Genomic DNA, 20,690 nt, shown 5'->3' with positions numbered 1-20,690 from the left:
CATAATTTACAAACGAAGCATGTATTTAGTCAGTCCCCCAGATCAGAGGCAGTAGGGATGACCAGGGATGTTCTGTTGGTAAAAAGTGTGAATTAGACTATTTTCCTGTCCTGTTAAGCATTCAAAATGTAACAAGTACTTTTGGGTGTAAGGTAAACTGTATGGAGTACAAAGTACATACGTTTCTTTAGAACTGTAGTAGTGAAGTAAAAGTTGTCAAAAATATGAATAGTAAAGTACAGATACCCCAAAAAACTACTTAAGTAGGACTTTAAAGTATTTTTACTTAAGTACTTTACACCATTGCTTGTATCTAAACTAAAGTAGATTGTTTTATACATCATTTGGGGTCTTTATAAGCTACAATACGAAGTCTTATACCAACAGTAGCATGTAAGTGCATCCTTGTGTGGGCTAATATAGTCAAAATTGTTGCCAGGGGCAAATTGAGCCATTGGCTATCAAAATACCCCATAAAAAAATATTATTACATTGTCAGTTTTATGCATGACAAGCATAGTTTTTTGAAGACACCTCGCATCCGTATGATTAGTCATAATTATTCAAATGATGAAAAATGCCTTCCTCAGTTAGGTTCATCCCCCTCTAGGCCACAAATGAAGTGTTTACTTCCCAGGCATAATGCAAGGCACTATCACTGGGATATGAGGTTGAACCAGGGCCTGAGCCTATGTTAAAAGTATTTTTAAAAAGTGCAAAGTGTTAGAAATGTGTCCCTATGCTCAATTTACCCCAAAACTGTGACCACTTTTTTTGGACAAGCTGTGTTTCAAAAGTGTTATGTTTACATGAATTCTGATTATTTCCAGAGATACACGACATCCTGAAATATATGTAAATATCTTTGTTAGAAAGAATACTATATTTAGCTTTACATAGTGATGCTGAATGTAAAAAATGGGTCAACATTCCCAACTCACCCCTACTAACCAGCCATAAAAATCAGCAAAATATAGAAATAAGAAGACTAGTGGCACCATCAGTGTTATATTAAATAAGGCACTACATTCTCAACTAAAAAATAAAGTGGCAATTTGGCAAAGTTTGGCCATGCCAAAACATTCTAGGCACCTTTTTGGCTGAAACATAGCACAGATTATAGGTCTACTGCATGTAACGGAATAAGTAACAAAACAAATTGGTCAACATTTCTGGTCAAACGCGTTCGGTTTCACAACCCCAAACTTCCTTCCCTCCCTCTCTTCCTTCACTCATTCTTCCAGCTGGGCCAGTTTCTCTGGATCAGACTCGTACACCTCCTCCTCTTCTTCCTCCACCACCTCGATCCCATCCATAGTTTTCTGCAGTTGCTCTTTGATGCGGTTGAGCTCCAACAGTCCATTCTGAAGATCCTTACACACTTCCCTGATCTTCCCAGCGAACTCCGTCTTGGCTCCTTTGTTGAGCTCGATGGAGTCTTTTGCCAGGAAGAACACATCCAGGGCCAGGAAGAGACCCGACATTACTCCTGTGGTGACACTCATCACCTAAACAAAATTAAATTAGGACAAGCAAATCAGCACATGGAGAACATCAAGAATTTAACCATTTGTGATCTATTCTATATTGTTTGTTTTGATCAGTGATTTGTTTTCTTGTCTTTTCCTTTTCCCTATTTGAAACCCAATCTAGGGACGGATGCTGCATATTAGCGCCAACATGATTGTGCAGATCAGTGTAAACAAGCGTAACGGTAGAGTCAGTATCTCATGGCAAGGTAATCTGTATCTAGCAATGTCTTGTCTTGCATGCCTCGCAAATTCACCAAAGTAGCCTACAGTTTGCCTCTTCCTCTCTGGTTTTATTTCAATTAAAGAACTTTCCCCAGGCCTTTATAGCCTATCGTCTAGTCAGGCTATAACACAGATTTTTTTGTTGTTGTTGTGATAACTGCACTGCGATTATAATTTTGTGCGTTGGAAAAGCAAGTATCCCAATTTAGTTGAAATATTTGAACCTTTAAACGTTCACACCCCTAATCTGTACCAAACAAATAATGTATCATCATCATCATGTACCTGGGCTGCCTTGGCCGCTCCTCCTGCCACGTTGAGAACCTGCACGGTGTTGATCAGACTTTCTGTGTTGATTAGTAATGCCTTGCCGGCCCGGCCACCCTCCTTCATCACGTGTTTGACATTCTGGTTGAGATATTTCTTAGAGATGCTGTCCACGTACTGATCAAAGTCCCACTCCTCCAGGGTCTCCATACCGACCTGAGGTGGATGGAGAGATGGAGAAAGAGAAAGCGCAAGGGAGAAATAAAAGGGAGAGTAAGAAAAGAAGCAATAACATGATATAAAGTCAGAGGTCAAGACACCCAAATCCCCCCTCCTCACCTCAGCTGCACACTGCTGTGTGAAGTTTCCCCTAGGCGCAGGTCTAGGATCAGCTTCCAAATTGAACCCTCACCATTAGTGGTGAAAATGCTAAACTTACGTAAGATCAGCATCTAGGGCAGGGATAGGCAACTAGATTCAGCCGCAGGTCGATTTGTCAGAGTGGATGGTCGGGGGGCCGGAACATAATTATGATAATTTATACACTGCAAATTGACCACAGCTAAGCCCAAAAATAGATTGTATTTGAAAATAACAATAATTTCATACCTTGATTACATTGAGACATGATTACGTTTCTTTTTTTATTTGTGGGAATAAATGGGAACAGATTTCCTAAACCAAACTCACTTTTTGCTGAATTCCTGGTGATTTTTATTTTATTTTTTTACTTAAAACAAAAATTCTAAAGATAGATAACTACAAAATTTGTGGGGCCAAAAGAAAAATAACTCGCTGACCATTCTTAGCACGTGGGCCGCATGTTGCCGACCCCTGATCTAGGGACAACTCCACCCTTCACCCACCTGCAAAAAGTCCAGACACTCCTTGATATCCTTCATCTCCTCCTGGTAATCCTGAATCATCTTCTCCACCTTCTTCCTGTCTGTTTTGGAGTGCACTGTATCGGTAATATTTGCAGAGGCTGATGCTACCCCGCCCGCCGTCGCAACGCCGATGCCCACTGCCGTGACGATGAGCGACGTTCCCATGGTGAACGGCGCCAAGATGAGGCCAGTGATAGTGGTGATGCTCCCAGCAACGCTGGCGACTCCACCCCCCACGCTGGCCTTCACAGTCTTCTTGTGGAAGCTGTCGGCGGCATCGGCCAATGACAGGAGCTCCAGGATGCGTTGCTGTAAGGAGGCACCGCGCTGGTTGAAGAGACTCACAAAGAGACGGGCCGCCATGAAGACACGGTCCGCCACCGCCTCCACTGCCCTGAGAGAGAGAGGAAGGAGGAGAAAGAGAGTGATGGAAAAGGGAAGGACAAATAAGAACAGGTGGAGAATAATTGAGAAAGAAAAGAGAGGGAGGGGTTTGTAAGAACTTGTATCCTTTTTCAAACAATAACACCTTGGGAATCCTGGAGAAATAAGCCTGATCTTGCTCTATAAATATTATTTCTCGGTGTTATGCAGTTCAGTTGGGTTCCCTAAAGACGTTTAATACACATTGTATGAAATCTCACATTGACAATTTCTCTTAAAACGTCATAACCAATGGGTAAATACATGAAAATGCTTACATCTCGCCTTCATCCGCTTCAAAGGTGTTGGACTCATTCCACGTTTCCCAACCTAGGGGGAGCAGAGATATAAGCTGTAGTTACTGTAAACAACGATGGGAGAACACACATATACACTGGTGAAAAATAGTGCTCTGTGACAAACATACCCTCTACTGTTTGCCACCAATCCATAAGACCTTCCTCATTCTAAGAATAAAATATTATTAGTCACATACACATAATGCAGTATGAATACACAAACAAGGTATATTTTTATGCCCACCAGTGTCACAGTGAGTCATATGTTTTAAGGTTATATTGCGATGTAAAGCATACATGTACAATAACCACCATCCAGTGTCATAGTAAATTATGAAGTGTTATAATGCAACACAGGGCATGTAATATACATACATACATCCTTGCTGTCCAGTGAGTTTCCTTCACTAGGTACTGGCACTGCAGCCATCTCCAGTGTCGTAGTGTTATAATGCAATATAAGGAATGTCATAGTGAGTTCGGAAGTATCATAATGCAACATAGTACATGTGATACATACATCCTCACTGTCCAGTAGGTTTCCTTCACTAGGTACTGGCACTGCAGCCATCTCCAGTGTCTGGATCTCCACTAGGCCGGCCTGGGCTGTGGGCTGAGCATCAGTATTCTGTAGGAAAATAATTATGAATATAATTGAAGATATTATTAAATGGTAATATTATTCACATGAAAATTAAGAAATGATAACACCTAGTGTAAAAAATGACAGGCATAACTAAGACCAAAAGGAAGAGAGTGAAAATATGGTTACTATAGCTTCATAGCCAAACAGGGCACCAGGGAGAATCCTTCGGATTCGGAATGTCTGCCAGAGAAACAAACAGACAGAAACATAAGAACACATGCCCTATGAAGAGGCCCTATGTAGGTGATGTACTTAAATAGGATGATAGTATTATAGTGTAGTACTTTGTGACAACTGCTGATGTAAAAATGGTTTATTAACTGGGTGGTTCGAGCCCTGAATGTTGATTGGCTGACAACCATGGTATATCAGACCGCATACCACGGGTATAACAAAACATTTATTTTTACTGCTCTAATTATGTTGGTAACCAGTTTATAATAGCAATAAGGTACCTCTGGGCTTTGTGGTATATGGCCAATATACCACGGCTAAAGCCTGTATCGAGGCACTTAGCCCTTAGCCAAGGTATATTGGCCATATACCACAATCCCTCTGGCCTTATTGCTTAATTTTAAAATACATTTGATTGATTGTATAATATAATAGTATGATTAAACAACAAAAAAGTGACATACCCCAGTCCTTTTCTTATTTTCTTGTGGTGGTGGAGGACCACTTTTCACTGAAGAAGTTGCGTCATTGTCTGTGTACCACACGGTCTGTAACAAGTGATGGACTAAGTTGTTATTTTAGCTAACCCTGTGCGGGAAATATACAATTGCATTTTATTTTGCAGGTGGGACATCATTGACGTGTTGTTGTACCTGATTCTCTGTAGGACTGAAGACGTTGGTGTCACTCAGACTGTCAGAACTGGAGGATGAATCGCTGTGTGACAGCTGAGTCTCCTGAAATGGAGAGGAAGGGAGTGTGAGGAAGAGAGGGGGAGTATTTAAATGTTTGCCGTTTTGCATATAGTGACATTCTACCAGGTTTCACAAACCTCTCCTCGAGTACCCCCAGCCAGTCCACGTCTTTGATGAATTCCAGAACAGCTGATTCAAATGATCTCCTAACCATCAAGCCCTTCATTTGTTGAATCAGCAGTGCTAGTTCTGGAATACATTAAATAACTGGACTGGCTGGGGTTACTCCAGAACTGGTTTGGGAAACTCTGGTCTAAACTATCGGAACTTCCTTTGCAGTATGACAAGGGTGCGCAGGCTACCTGGGTCAGTGCTGTAGATTTGAATGGGTTGACTTTCTGCATCATTCCCTTGAACATCCCAGGGTTCTGAAAAACCAGGTGAACACAGAAATCACTTAGTAGTGAGAGTAAAATGTTCCTCTACTAGCACAGTTGTATTTCTATACTAAGAAGATGTATGCCTCAGCACCTGGGATAAACGGGTTTACCTGTTTGCCTGCAGAACTGTTACTCTCAACCAGACTGCCAGCACTGGAGGAAAGATCACTGTGTATGGACTGGGTGTCCTGAACAGAAGGCAGAGAGAGAAAAATAGTCCATTTGAATATTTAGCATAACTTTGCAACATGATACAGGTTGATCATAATCATCATGACTACCTGAATCGGTGTTGTAGATTTGAAAGGGTTGACTTTTTGCATCACTCCCATAAACATTCCAGGATTCTGCTGCTGCGAAACACAAGGTTGAACACACGACACACAAATCTTCTGTATGACAGAAAAAAAAACGTCTTCATGAGTATATCTTATTTATGCCTCATGAACAGGTTTACCGGTTTGCTTTCTGGTATCTTTTCTGTGACATGGTGATCCACACTGTCAGTTGGAGGGTCTTCCTTTATCACCTAAAATACACACAAATGGATACCAAATGTAAAACATAGTCGTGAATAGGAAAGGCCTTGTGTTCTGATAACTCTATACCTGTGCAGTTTACAGGTGAGACATTTCATGGATAGGTGTAGATGGTATATGCTAACTCTTTTGACTCATCACATATGCTGGTGCTACTATTTGACATCTGTCACTTTGTTCCTAGTTATGTGTACACATCTACCTCCATTATCTCATTCCCCTGTACATTGACTCGGTACTGGTACCCCGTGCATATAGCCAAGTTATCGTTACTCATTGTGTATCTATTATTTGGTGTTTTACTTTTCTATTATGTCTCCATTTTCTTTGTCTCTGCATTGTTGGGAAGGGCCCCTAAGTAAGCATTTCACTGTTAGTCAACACCTGTTGTTTATGAAGCACGTGACATACATATATATTTTATTTTGTATAGATGCTGTATTGTACCTGTCTTCCTGTAGAAGCCAGACTGTCAGCACTGGAAGACAGATTGCTGTGTATGGCCTGAGTATCCTGAAAAAGAGGAGAGAAATTAGGAAAACAGGGAGTTAGAGTATTTAGCACAACTTGGCATTTTACATAACCAAAATCATCAGTCCAAAAATGTTTTATTGCAATATGATATAGCATTATCATCATCACCATAAGTACCTGATTCTGGGCTGTAGATTTGAATGGGTTGACTTTCTGCATCATTCCCGTGAACATTCCAGGGTTCTGCAAAAGCAAACCACATGACATACAAATCCCTTTCAGGATGATCAGCTCTTAAAGTTCTTCAACTCATTATTAGACTGCACATGGATAAACATCTTTACCTGCTTGGCTTCAGGTAGCTTCGCTGTCACTTGGTGATCTACTGTGTCTGTTGAAGGGTCCTCCTTTCTCACCTGAAACACACGCAAATAGATAACAAATGTGCAGAATAGTCTTCAATAGGCCTTGTGTGTAACTTGGTAGATTACAGGTAGGACATTATTTTGACATGTGCTGTACTTGTCTTTCTGTTGTGGTGTTCTCAGCCAGACTGCCAGCACTGGAGGACAGATCACTGTGTATCGACTGAGTGTCCTCAAACATGAGTAGAGAAAGGAAAGGGAGAGAGAGAAAAGAGGGAATTTTAATATTTACTGATTTGCATTAGTAACGTAATTCTAATTATCAGTCCAAAATATTACTATTATTTTGCAATAAGATACAGGGTGACCAAATGTATTTCAGGAGACTACTGTAATGTGACCAAGTGAACTCATCTTCACTACCTGTGCCCGTGCTGTAGATTTGAAAGGATTGACTTTTTGCATCATTCCTGTGAACATTCCAGGGTTCTGGAAGACCTGAAAGGTACACAAGAGACACACAAAACACTTTTCAGTACAGCAGCAACAATACAATTTTACTCTACTCCCTAACATAGTCCTTTAGATTCAAGGATGAACAGACAGGTTTACCTGTTTGCCTTCTGGTAGCTTTTCCTGATCCACAGTGTCTTTTGGAGGGTCCTCTTTTCTCACCTAAAACACACACACACACACACACACACACACACACACACACACACACACACACACACACACACACACACACAAATGGGTACTAAATCTAAAAATCATAGTGTTGAATAACATAGTATGATCAACTGGATTATGCCTAATACCTGTGTAGAGGACCTGAATGGGTTGACTTTCTGTGTCACTCCTTTAAACATACCCAGGGTCTGCAACACATACAAGCATCATGGTTCCCTCAATTATATCACACAGATTATTTTTTTAAATTACTAACGAAAAGGACCAGAAGTCTGACAAGTCGGATTAGTTTACATACAGAGTATGCAGAGCAGACATCTACCTGTTTCGCTTCAGGGACATTTCCATCCACAGTCTTCTCTGACACTGGATCTGTAGCTGTACTGGCTGTAGAGGAGGCCTGGGTGGAAGATAAGGATCAATGAGGATCTTTGGTGTTTGTTTCCACTAAAAATAGTAGCCTGTGCCTGTATTTATAAAGCATCTCAGAGAAGGAGTGCTGATCTAGGATGACGTTCTCCCTATCTTATTCATTATGATCTGAAAGGCAAAACTGATCCTAGATCAGCACTCCTACAGTGAGGCACTTTTTGAATACAGTCCCTGGTCCCAGATCAGTTTATCCTGCCTTGCCAAAGAGAAAAATATTATATTTATATGCCTTGCCAACTCCTATGGTAGTTGGTGTGACAATGATCTTAGGAGTTTGCAAAGCAAAGGTAACTGAACTAAATGACTATCGCCCATAGCACTCACTTCTGTCATCATGAAGTGCTTTGAGAGGTTAGTTAAAACCTCTTAAGGATCCGCCACTTTTTTTCAATTTTCACCTAAAATGACATACCCAAATCTAACTGCCTGTAGCTCAGGCCCTGAAGCAAGGATATGCATATTCTTGGTACCATTTGAAAGGAAACACATTGAAATTTGTGGAAATGTGAAAGGAATGTAGGAGAATATAACACAATATATCTGGTAAAAGATAATACAAAGAAAATAACAAACATTCTTTTGTATTTTTTTGTACCATCAACTTTGAAATGCAAGAGAAAGGCCATAATGTATTATTCCAGCCCAGGTGCTATTTAGATTTTGGCCACTAGATGGCAGCAGTGTATGTGCACATTTTTAGACTGATCCAATGAACCATTGCATTTCTGTTCAAAATGTTGTATCAAGACTGCCCAAATGTGCCTAATTTGTTTATTAAGGATCATATCATCTCTATCTTACCTGACCCACTTCAGTTTGCTTACCGCCCCAATAGATCCACAGATGATGCAATCGCCATCGCACTGCACACTGCCGTATTCCATCCGGACAAGAGGAATACCTATTGTAATGAAACACTTCTGACACCAATGTAATGAAACACGGAGGGAGCAGGTCTCGAACCCTCGACCGTCTAGCCTGAAATCCAGCGTGCTATCGACTGTGCCGCAAAAGAATGCTCGAGCGAGTCGATTTCTGACGCTTATAATCCCAGGGTCGTTACACTATGTAAGAATGCGGTTAATGGACTATAGCTCATCATTCAACACCATAGTACCCTCCAAGCTCATCATTAAGCTCAGGGCCCTGGGTCTGAACCGCGCCCTGTGCAACTGGGTCCTGGACTTCCTAATGGGCCGCCCCCAGGTGGTGAAGGTAGGAAACAACACCTCCACTTCGCTGATCCTCAACACAGGGGCCCAACAATAGTGCGTGCTCAGCCCCCTCAGGTACTCCCTGATCACCCATGACTGCGTGGCCACGCACGCCTCCAACTCAATCATCAAGTTTACAGATGACACAACAGTAGAAGGCCTGATTAACAACAATGACGAGACAGCCAACAGGGAGGAGGTGAGGGCCCTGGGAGTGTGGTACCAGGAAAATAACCTCTCACTCAACGTCAACAAAATAAAGGAGATGATCATGGACTTCAGGAAACAGCAGAGGGAGCAAGCCCCTATCCACTTCGATGGGACTGCAGTTGAGAAGGTGGAAAGCTTCAAGTTCCTCGGTGTACTGACGATCTGAAATGGTCCACCCAAAGTGTGGTGAAGGTGGCGCAACAGCGCCTCTTCAACCTCAGGAGGCTGAGGAAATTTGTCTTGGCGCCTAAAACCCTCACAAACCTTTACAGATGCACAATTGAGAGCATCCTGTCGGGCTGTATCACCGCCTGGTACGGCAACTGCAACACCCACAACCGCAGGGCTCTCCAGAGGGTGGTGCGGTCTGCCCAACACATCACCGTGGGCAAACTACCTGCTCTCCAGGACCCCTACAGCACCCGATGTCACATGAAGGCCAAAAAGATCAAGGACAACAACCACCCGAGCCATTGCCTGTTCACCCCACTATCATCCAGAAGGCGAGGTCAGTACAGGTGCATCAAAGCTGGGACTGAGACTGAATAACAGCTTCTATCTCAAGGCCATCAGATTGTTAAATAACCATCACTAGGCGGCTTCCACCCGGTTATGTAATCCTGAACCTTAGAGGCTGCTGCCCTAGATACAGTACCAGTCTGTCACGCCCTATTCAATCAATCAAACAATCAATCATTCAAATGTATTTATAAAGCCATTCTTACATCAGCTGATGTCACAAAGTGCTGTACAGAAACCCAGCCTAAAACCCCAAACAGCAAGCAATGCAGGTGTAGAAGCAAGGTGGCTAGGAAAAACTCCCTAGAAAGGCCAGAACCTAGGAAGAAACCTAGAGAGGAACCAGGCTATGAGGGGTGGCGATTATAACAGAACATGGCCAAGATGTTCAAATGATCTGATCTGTTTCACCTGTCTTTGTGCTCATCTCCACCCCCTCCAGGTGTCGCCCACATTCCTCATTATCCCCTGGGCACTTATACCTGTGTTCTCTGTTTGTCTCTTGCCAGTTCGTCTTGTTTATCAAGTCAACCAGCGGTTTTTCACAGCTCCTGCTTTTCCCAAGTCTCTCTTTTTCTTGCTCTCCTGGTTATGACCTTTGCCTGTCCTGACTCTGAGCCCGCCTTCCTGACCACTCTGCCTACCCCTGACCCTGAGCCTGCCAGCCGTCCTGTGCATTTGCCCCTACTCTGGATTACCGACCTCTGCCTGACCTGACCCTAAACCTGCCTGCCGTCCTCTGTCACTACTCTGGATTATCGACCCCTGCCTGCCTTGACCTGTCGTTTGCTTTTGCTTTTCCAACAGTCTTGAAGGAGTTCATACATATGCTGAGCACTTGTTGTCTGCTTTTCCTTCACTCTGCGGTTGAACTCATCCCAAACCATCTCAATTGGGTTGAGGTCAAGTGATTGTGGAGGATAGGTCATCTGATGCAGCACTCCATCAACTCTCCTTGGTCAAATAGCCCTTACACACCTGGAGGTGTGTTTTGGGTCATTGTCCTGTTGAAAAACAAATGATAGTCCCACTAAGCGCAAACCAGATGGGATGGCACATCGCTGCAGAATGCTGTGGTAGCCATGCTGGTTAAGTGTGCCTTGAATTCTAAATAAATCACAGACAGTCACCAGCAAAGCACCACCACACATAACCCCTCTTCCTCCACACATGCAGAGATCATCTGTTCACCTACTCTGCATCTCGCAAAGACACGGTGGTTGGATCCCAAAATATTAAACGGTGGATTTATCAGACCAAAGGACAGATTTCCACTAGTCTAATGTCCATTGCTCATGTTTCTTGGCCCAAGTAAGTCTCTTCTTCTTATTGGTATCCTTTAGTAGAGGTTTCTTTGCAGCAATTCGACCATGAAGGACTGATTCACGCAGTCTCCTCTGAACAGTTGATGTTGAGATGTGTCTGTTACTTGAACTCTGTGAAGCCTTTATTTGGGCTGCAATCTGAGGTGCAGTTAATTCTGCAGCAGAGGAAACTCTGGGTCTTCCTTTCCTGTGGCGGTCCTCATGAGAGCCAGTTTCATCATAGCGCTTGATCATTTTTGCGACTGCACTTGAAGAAACGTACACATTTTCTGGATTGACTGACATTCATCTCTTAAAGTAATGACGGACTGTCGTTTCGCTTTGCTTATTTGAGATGTTCTTGCCATAATATGGACTTGGTCTTTTACCAAATAGGGCTATCTTCTGTATACCACCCCTACCTTGTCACAACACAACTGATTGGCTCAAACATATTAAGAAGGAAAGAAGAAATTCCAGAAATACATTTTTAACAAGGCACACCTTTTAATTGAAATGCATTCCAGGGGACTACCTCATGAAGCTGGTTGAGCGAATGCCAAGAGTGTGCAAAGCTGTCATCAAGGCAAAGGGTGGCTACTTTGAAGAATCTCAAATATAAAATATATTTTGATATGTTTAACAATTTTTTGGTTACGACATGATTCCATATTTGTTATTTGATAGTTTTGATGTTATTTTACAATGTAGAAAATAGTACAAATTAAGAAAAACCCTTGAATGAGTAGGTGTGTCCAAACTTTTGTCTGGTGCTGTACATAGACTTGAAATCACTGGCCACTTTAATAACGGAACACTAGTCACTTTAATAATGTTTACATATTTTTGCTTTACTCATCTCATATGTATATACTGTATTCTACCCTACTGTATTTTAGTCTATGCCACTCCGACATTGCTCGTCCTAATATTTATATATTTCTTCATTTCATTATTTTACTTTTAGATTTGTGTGTATTGTTGTGAATTGTTAGATATTACTGTACTGTTACAGCTAGAAACACAAGCATTTCGCTACACCCGGAATAACATCTGCTAAACATGTGTATGTGACCAATAAAATGTGATTTGCTTTGAGCAGAACTAACTGATCTGGGACTAGGCTATGAAAATAGTAATCTTTTTAACATTACTGATGTAGTAACCTGTGTTGTGGTTTTGAACGGGTTGACTTTCTGCATGACTCCCATCATCCCAGTCCTCTGTTGGAAAGAAACAAACAAAAACACAACTCATCACAATATCTAGGTACAATGGGCAGCGAGAGCATGCTCAGTTGTAGCCTTTTATAACCTTGGTTTTGGGGAGCACCTCACTCTCATTGTTATTCTACTGAAAACAATCGTTTGATAATGGTTAACAGTCAATTGCATCAACCGCATCGTTGTATCGTCTGTAAAAACAACAAACTTTTCGTTAGTGTTGTGTTCACAGACGATACAATGGGGATGTATTAGCTGCTCTTAGCAAAGTGAGCATATTTACATACACTGGCATTGCTTTCCGTTGTACTGGGTTGCACAGAAACAGTCTGCGGGATGCCTGTCACACCCTTACCATAGAGAGCCCTTGGTTCTCTATGGTGTTGTAGGTCAGGGCGTCACTAGGGGGTGTTCTAGTTTTTTCATTTCTATGTTGGTGCTCTTGGTTTGGTTCCCAATTAGAGGCAGCTGATGTTCGTTGTCTCTAATTGGGGATCATACTTAAGTTCTCCATTGTTGCTACCTGGGTTGTGGGATATTGTTTTGTTGAGTGCTGATGTGCGCTTTGTTACTTCACGGTCGTTGTTTGTTTATTGTTTTAAGTTTCACTAATAAAAGATGTGGAACTCGAATCATGCTGCGCCTTGGTCCGTCTATCCCAACAACCGTGACAAAGCCAGAAGTTAAATACAATTCCATTTCAACTTACTGTGCTAGTGGACAGGAAGGTTGGTCATTATGACGAGGGAATTTGAGACAAAATATCTAAAGGATTCTATTATTAAACAGACTTTCCAAACGTGGGTATGTCGTAGACTCACTTCCTCTCTGCTTATCTCAAAATAAACGTCCAACACAAGTTATTCCTTTTTTGTCCACTTATGGCGCATGTGCAGGACTTATATTTTGACATGAGATAAGCAGAGAGGAAGTGGGTCTACAACACACCCACGTTTGGAAATTCTGTTTAATAATACGATCCTTAAGATATTTTGTCTCAAATTACCCCTGTCATAATGACCAAATATCCTACCCACCGGCACAGTAAGTTGAAATGGATTTGTATTTAACTTCTGTTTTCCTGTGGACTGTTTTTGTGCAACCCAATACAATTGAAAGCATTGCTAGTGAATGTAAATACACCCGCGCTGCTAAAAGCAGGCTATTTTAGGCTTAGGGGTTAGGTTTAGGGTTAGAATTAGTGTTAGGGTTAAGGGTCAGTGGTTAGGTTTAGGGAAAATAGGATTTTGAATGGGAATCAATTGACTCTGTACCGGTACCCTCTGTATATAGTCCCGCTATTGTTATTAACTGCTGCTCTTGAATTATTTGTGGTTCTTATCACTTACTTTTTTAGGTATTTTCTTAAAACTGCATTGTTGGTTAAGGGCTTGTAAGTAAGCATTTCACTCTAAGGTCTACACCTGTTGTATTCGGCTCATGTGACAAATACGATTTGATTTTATACCTGTGAGTTACTGCTCGGATCACTCTCTTTGTTCAAGCCGTGTGGGGTTGGGTTGCTCATCTCCTGTGTGAAGACAGAAGACATCAATATCATGGACCAAATGAATGAATAAATGAATGAAAAACAAAAAGAACGATGAAAGAAACACTATTGTCCATTCAATAGGACACTTTTTATTGGTCACACTTCACTGGTTATGGGCCACGGGGGGAACAATGATACATTTATAACATTACTGTGCATAACAGTTTTTACAAATTAGTATTTAAACTACTACTACTCATTTTGATTGTTGTAGAAATCATTGTCCCATTGTACCATATTAACAAACATTTCATTTTCAAACTTCACATTTCTCGAGTATAAGGCTACTTACCGTAATGAACGAGATCAGCAAAATGCCTGCGATAAGTGATCGGTATGTTCGATACTTTTCGGTTTATCGTTCCAGCTCTAGTGTGTGTATTCAATCAGTGTCCTACCTCACTGCTGGGTCTGGGAGCAACCACTGGAGAAGACTTGTTGTCCCTTCGCGGACTATTCATACTGTGTTACATACACAAAAGTGACACATGAGAAACACATGACTCGAATAGGACACACACACAATCAGGTAGTATAGCACCCTTGTGTTATATGTGTCCCTATAACCACTGATACCGGGTCAGATACATAACTACCTTGAGTTGACTTTGAGTTGGCTAATCAATGTCAATACACAACATGACTGGGATATATTTAGCCTACTACAATAGCGTTGGTTGTTATCAACAATCACAACATTATGCAATACGATAATATGAAGCATTAAAACCTACCTTTATATGGCACATATAAGTTATACTTGAGGTGTTACAGTAGAGCTGTAGAACACGCGAAGGAAAACACTTCTGAAAATCCGTCACTTCCCTTATGACTTGTCAAACTGGTTTTGCAGCGATGGGAACTAGCCTACTGACGCGGAATATGGTGAACATTGTTCTTTCTGCTCCGGTTTATGATAAGCTCATTTTATCTGAAATTCCGCCACTGCCCTTATGACTTGTCAAACTAGTTTTGCAGCGATAGCCTACTATTGCTTTATTTATTTAACAAGGCAAGTCAGTTAAGAACAAATTCGTATTTACAATGAAGGCCAATTGTGCGCCACCCTATGGGCATCCTAATCATTCAGCCTGGATTCGAACCAGAGGTTCGACCTCTCGCACTGAGATGCAGTGCGTTATACCGCTGTGCCACACGGGAGCTCAACACAAACATGACTGCATTCAACGTTGTTCTTTCTGTTCCGGTTTATGATAAGCTAATTTTTATCGCAATACACCAGACACTCGAGTGGAAACCCAACTCTAAAAGCCAAATGCCCTGTTTCTGTGCTTTGTGAAAAGTTTGAGATGTAAGAACTAAGACACGCCCACTAGTATTGATTTTTTGCCGTCAGAGTTATTGAGGAGGTTCGATTAATCTGGCCCGGGAGATACCGGGATATGGCCCGTCACATCATCGGGCGAAGGCTGGGAGGGAGGAGCGCCCATCTCAAATCAAACAGTAATTTGCACCGCTCGGTCATGTTGTCAACAAGGTTGCATCATCCAGGAACATCTCTTCCATAAAATAAACGTTTGAATTTTCAAACTAGTTTTCATTGGGAAGGCAGATAAAGAATTTGTAAAGAAAATAATCCTACTCATTAATACATGTGCTTAATTACATAACTTTTGTTTTAAATCGAGCCGATTTTGCCTTCTGATAGAGTGAATCACCTGTCCCACTGAGCTATAATAAGAACTAGAAACTGCCTCCAACATGTCCAACCATTGTTTTCAACATAATCTACTCTCTGTCGCATACAATGTTTCGTGGGGGCTGACATCTTGCTAGTTCCGGATTCAGGAGTCCATTAGTACATGCGCACTAGTACTGGAGCCCAGCCTGACGTCCACCAGATGCATATGTTGTCTAACCTGCTTTTCAACTAGTTAAAGCCAGCTAGGTGGAGTCTGTGTGTGTTCTTCTGTTTGTACCACCGCATGGTAAAACAACGCACAAATTGGAAATATTGAATGCATGCGGTTCACAGAACACACCGTAACGTTCCGGACTGCTCCATTGACAATGAATTACTTCCCCAGGATGCAAAGAGTTTGATGCATCTGGTGGACATGAGGCTTGAGCCCAGAGCATGCTGGAGTGGGGACCTGCATTCCACCACCGGATTGTGGATCTTGATTAGAGGGGAGGGGAAATCTGCAGGCACAAAGCACAACCACTGGAAACATGAAAGAAATGTTGTCTGCAAGTACATTATTCAGGACTAAGACGACTGTGCTCTAGCTTGCTCTATATGTGCACCTCGGGAGACAGTTGGATGATATTTGCTATTTAACGCAACACAATCACAACAGCAACCACGGCTTGGTACAGATGTAGCTTGGTAACATCAGGTGTACTCCGGGAACTGTAGTCATCTTATTACAGCAAACCACAAAGGTGTTTTTTGATTTTGTTCAGTTTTTTTGTTGTTGAAGACTGATCACATCAAATAAAAAAAGACAACAGTTCATCAGACTTTGGTAAAAGCTACATTATGTTTTTAGGTCACAATACATTTCCTTAAACTGAAACTAAAGCACTTAGAAAATGTATAGAGCAAGAGTGTAACGATGCTGTATCTGGTGTGTGATCACCGTCCTGACCTGTCCCCACTAACTGAGTTGACCCTGCCTCTTAAGTGCATTGAAGTGCCAGTGCATCAGTAGATACATGGATGAAATGTTGCTTTTCATTTGCACTCAAATGGTTTGAGATGTTTCCTCTACCTAGTAGAGACAGTTTGGTATGGAAAGACAATGCCGTCTCAGTCTATAGTACAAGATGGTCTGGAGTATTATACACACACATAATTGTGTTATTCAAAGGCTGTCCCATTCCTAGGAAATCTGGGCAGCAAAGTTTTACAAACAATAGCATTACTTGTTGAGTCAGACGAGCATAATTTCATGTATAACTTTCTTAGAAATGTATGGGTTGATCACATCAGAGCCAAAGCAAAGTAGCAGTTACTGTAATTCTCACCAAAGGATAAAGTGATTAACCGATATTAAGCATGAGAGACATACAAGACATTAAATAATAAATTGTATTTATGCACACCAACTGACATAAGTGTAACTTGCGATTGCCATATCAACAGAGTTGATCGGAATTTGTTTCAATTCAGAATCAAAACAAAATCAGTAGACAGTAAAAACTATCACAAAATAAAAAACTAAACATCCATAAAAGCATTCATACTTGATCAGTACTCTAGATCTCGAGGGCCACCACTGTACATACTAGTGACTGCCAACCAGAATAGTATTGTCCTCACTAAAGTGCCTGTGAGAGGAAGCTATTAGACTATTGAGACACAGCCATAGTGTGTGTCCTCAAGGTGAAAAGGTGTTGAATCGGCGGGAGGCGACCCCCGTGAGGTCCTTGCAGGTGAACATGATAATGTCACTCGGTTTTTATAGTCACAGGAACTGCAAGAAGTCAGCCATCATGGCGCGGAGATCCGAGTGCTGCTGCAGGTATGAGGCATACTCCGCCTTCAACACCTCCTGCAACACCATGTGTAACACACAAGTCAGGTCATGTTGGAAACTTAGGGGTTAGTGGTTTGAGAGTAAGGGGCTAGGCCAGGGTTAGAGTAGGGGGTAATGGGTAAGGTGTAGGGATATACTTAATATGTCACCTTTCTGGCCAGGAAATTGGAGTGCATCTGCATATCCTCAACACACCAGATGCATCTTCTCAAAGCCCGGCTTATCATCCCTCACCTTTGACACACATACACCCAAACATGTAAATATTGGAACACTCCTAATAGTGTAATGTAGCAGTAGTGCCAACACTGAGGGAGGTTGATTAACCTGAGCCGCGGTGCACCAATCTATGGCCCTTGACATTAACGGGCAAAAGCGGTGAGGGAGGAGCTTTTCAAAAGTGTTTTTATCAAAAGCAATCACTTTTGCATGTGAAAACAAAGAATCCTAGTCATTACTCCGTGTGCTTAACCTTTGTCACTTTTGTTATGAGCCGACTTCGCAGTCAGCCAGAGTGTGGCGCCTGGCTTACACCCTGGAGGCACCACACCCGGGAGGCAGCCCGGTTCCAAATAGAATGCAATACATTTTTAGCCGGTGCAAAACACGCCTACACAGGCACCGGGCGAGATTAATCGAATCCCCTCACTGCCAAGTGGCTGCAATGTTCTCCACTGAGTCCACTGTCCTCTCCACACCAAACATCCACAGTGTCTCCAGATTCCATTGACATGTAGGCTATTTGGAAAGAGAAAGAGAAAACAGTGAACACAGACTTAGAAAGTCCAACACTCAGACTCTCCCTCATCTCAAACTTCCTCCACCACCTGTCTCTCGACTTCCTCCCCTTCCTCCTCCCTCCTGTCTTACTAGTGATGACTATACCACAGGAAGTGCTGTTGATAGCTCCATGGCTGTGTGCGTACAGCAGTATGCTCCCCGCAACTGGTCCTCGCCACAGTCACCTTGAACTCTCCCAGCTCTCCACTCCTCTCAGACACAGAAAGTCTTCAAACACACACTGCAGTGCTGCACCTCCACAGTCCCTACTCAGAGCACACACACACACTCAATTCAAGTAGCTATTAAACAAACACACCCTCACATGACTAGCTAGTAGCCTACAAGGAAATAGGCTGTGTATAAATGGTTAGCTATCTTTTTCAGAGACACACAATAGCAAGTAGCAGTGATTATTAACTAGTTAGGTAACGCTACTTTAACGTTACCCTACTGATGACACACAAACCCTTACTAGCATTGGCTGGATAGCAAGTAGCAAGTCTACCGGTACATTAACGTTACAGTAGCGTTTAGCTAGTTAACTAAGATAAACATCACTAACGTTTGTTACCACAGCTACAAAGTCATAAACCCTGTCTATTTCCACAATTTCTCTTCTTAAAAACAGATTTTAACCCAATCTTAACCGCACTGCTAACTTTATCCAGTGTAACGAGTGGAAACTGTTAGCTAGCTAACTTATTCTCTTTTTAGTTAATTTATGTGCACAGCCACTAGGTTAAAGTTAGCTGGCTAGATTACCAAGTCACTCAACTAACTAGCTAGCTTGACTAGCCTCAAACAGTTGTGATGATTTGGCCACAAACACAAATGACATTCACCTGAGGCTGTGTGATATGAGATCACTGAGAGGAGGTCCGCAATGAGGGTCATGGCTAGAATGGATCCGGCTAACCCTAACCCTTTTCCTAACAACCTAATTATCCTAACCTGCTGTATAAATTCTCCTAACCGGCTATGAAAGTTCTCCTAACCTGCTAAGTAAAGTCAAATCTGTTAATTTCACAAAAGCTGGATCCCTTCTATTCATGAGGACCCTGGACGAGAGTGCATGAATGATTTTCATTGTTTTTCCTTCTGTGTGTGCATGTCACACAAGCTCGTCCATGTAATAGCATGAATATAAAACGTTAATAACTTCGGCTGAGTGAAGGAAAAAAAATCTGCCTCAAAGACAATTCATGGAAAAATGAAATGGATATTTTTGGCACAAATGTGATAACGAAAGTGTATTTTTGAAAATGGACTTACTATGGGGACATCTATGGGAATTGTCTTTCTGGGCTCAGCGTTAGTTAAACTGCAGTACTGCCAGTCTCCTCTGTGTACATGAGATGGCCTGCTTCCCAACTGAAACCCTGAGGGCATGACCTGACCAAGGGCCAGGGTTCCGGTCTGGAAGCACGCTTTTGACTGCACCTAGAGTATTGCTTCGGTACTGCAGTTTAACTGACTCACAGCCAAGAAAGACAATTCCCATTGACAGCCCCAAAATATAATTCAAATCTGAAAATTCCTAATAAGACACTTTAATCATCAACTTTGTGCACAAAACATCCATTACATCATTCAAATTGTCACCGAGGCAGATTTGTTTTCCATCACTCACAACTGAAGATATTAACATTTTATATTCCTGCTCTGAGGTCATGACCCCAGTGGAAGTGCTGGTTGGCTTGTTTAGCTGTCCACATGCTCAGAGTTCCGGGAGCATGTTTGCTCAATACTGCAGTTTGTCCAGTGCGCACTGAGCGCTAATGCGCAGGTGGAATAATCCCAGTCAGAAAAATGGTGTATACTAACGTGAGCAGATTAAATTGAAACAAAGGTTGGCTATCTCGTGAGAGTAGATGGAGCGAGATGGATTTTGGGCGACATTATGCAAATGTCCTCATCGATTAAACATTTGCTCTCAATACAGTTCCGTTTCCAAAACTAGAATGTGTTACAGAGTGGACTAAATTCTGTAGATTTGACCCTTTGTCAAAGAAAATTAAAAAAAGCGTTGTTTTGGAATGCAAGGGCAAATTGATATATTGCACACGCACACTTCAGAGTATGCGTTCCCCAACAGAAATATGCAAATACATGCCAGTAGGACCTCGCTAGCTCATGCTTGGCTCTGCCACCCTCCTTGTTCTGCCCACTATGATTAATTTGTTCCCATTGGAAACGTCTGTCGGTTAGTTATACACATATTTTGTCTAGTTCTTATTATACCTCAGTGCACCCGGTTCACTCCCATGAGTCAGCCGGTTCCAAATGAAATGCAGCAA

The 20,690-nt window shown here is 42.0% G+C and overlaps 1 protein-coding gene and 1 long non-coding RNA gene across 10 annotated transcripts; both read right to left on the bottom strand.

The window, feature by feature from the left end:
• Positions 1-264: 264 nt before the first annotated feature.
• On the bottom strand, positions 265-15,385 carry apold1b (apolipoprotein L domain containing 1b). Of its 8 annotated transcripts, none has more exons than XM_045721804.1 (25): positions 14,842-15,383; positions 14,506-14,569; positions 14,024-14,086; positions 12,499-12,555; positions 7,976-8,053; positions 7,782-7,841; positions 7,576-7,638; positions 7,387-7,461; positions 7,121-7,195; positions 6,943-7,014; positions 6,776-6,841; positions 6,572-6,637; positions 6,043-6,114; positions 5,867-5,935; positions 5,696-5,773; positions 5,508-5,573; positions 5,104-5,187; positions 4,915-4,998; positions 4,403-4,456; positions 4,010-4,258; positions 3,759-3,798; positions 3,610-3,661; positions 2,888-3,302; positions 2,040-2,237; positions 265-1,508 (listed from the first exon to the last, which is right to left on the bottom strand). In XM_045721804.1, the coding sequence occupies exons 2-25, from the start codon at positions 14,566-14,568 to the stop codon at positions 1,233-1,235; spliced, it is 2,475 nt and encodes an 824-aa protein (XP_045577760.1). In that variant the 5' UTR covers position 14,569; positions 14,842-15,383; the 3' UTR covers positions 265-1,232. The 8 variants fall into 8 exon arrangements, with proteins under 8 accessions (XP_045577760.1, XP_045577761.1, XP_045577759.1 ...); XM_045721805.1 differs by having other exon boundaries at positions 5,867-5,938; positions 7,121-7,186; positions 14,842-15,381; XM_045721803.1 differs by having other exon boundaries at positions 5,867-5,938; positions 14,842-15,380.
• Positions 15,386-16,598: 1,213 nt separating this feature from the next.
• Positions 16,599-19,757, bottom strand: LOC123743764 (uncharacterized). 2 transcript variants are annotated; one of them, XR_006770601.1, is made up of 4 exons: positions 19,236-19,757; positions 18,481-18,656; positions 17,760-18,348; positions 16,599-17,625 (listed from the first exon to the last, which is right to left on the bottom strand). It is a non-coding gene; the product is annotated as an uncharacterized lncRNA (long non-coding RNA). The 2 variants fall into 2 exon arrangements; XR_006770600.1 differs by having other exon boundaries at positions 17,760-18,656.
• Positions 19,758-20,690: the final 933 nt, after the last annotated feature.

This window comes from Salmo salar, chromosome ssa07 (assembly GCF_905237065.1).
Source record: "Salmo salar chromosome ssa07, Ssal_v3.1, whole genome shotgun sequence".
Taxonomy (NCBI): Eukaryota; Metazoa; Chordata; class Actinopteri; order Salmoniformes; family Salmonidae; genus Salmo; species Salmo salar.
The sequence above is the reverse complement of the archived record's forward strand: the minus strand, read 5'-3'. Positions and strand labels throughout refer to the sequence as shown.

Coding starts and splice junctions, on each gene's coding strand:
- apold1b (XM_045721803.1), bottom strand. CDS start 14,568: ATGAATAGTCCGCGAAGGGACAACAAGTCTTCTCCAGTGGTTGCTCCC. Junction 7,196..7,386: donor AATCTACAGCACGGGCACAG/GTAGTGAAGATG, acceptor CTCATGTTTGAG/GACACTCAGTCGATACACAG. Junction 6,842..6,942: donor AGCTACCTGAAGCCAAGCAG/GTAAAGATGTTT, acceptor TTGCTTTTGCAG/AACCCTGGAATGTTCACGGG.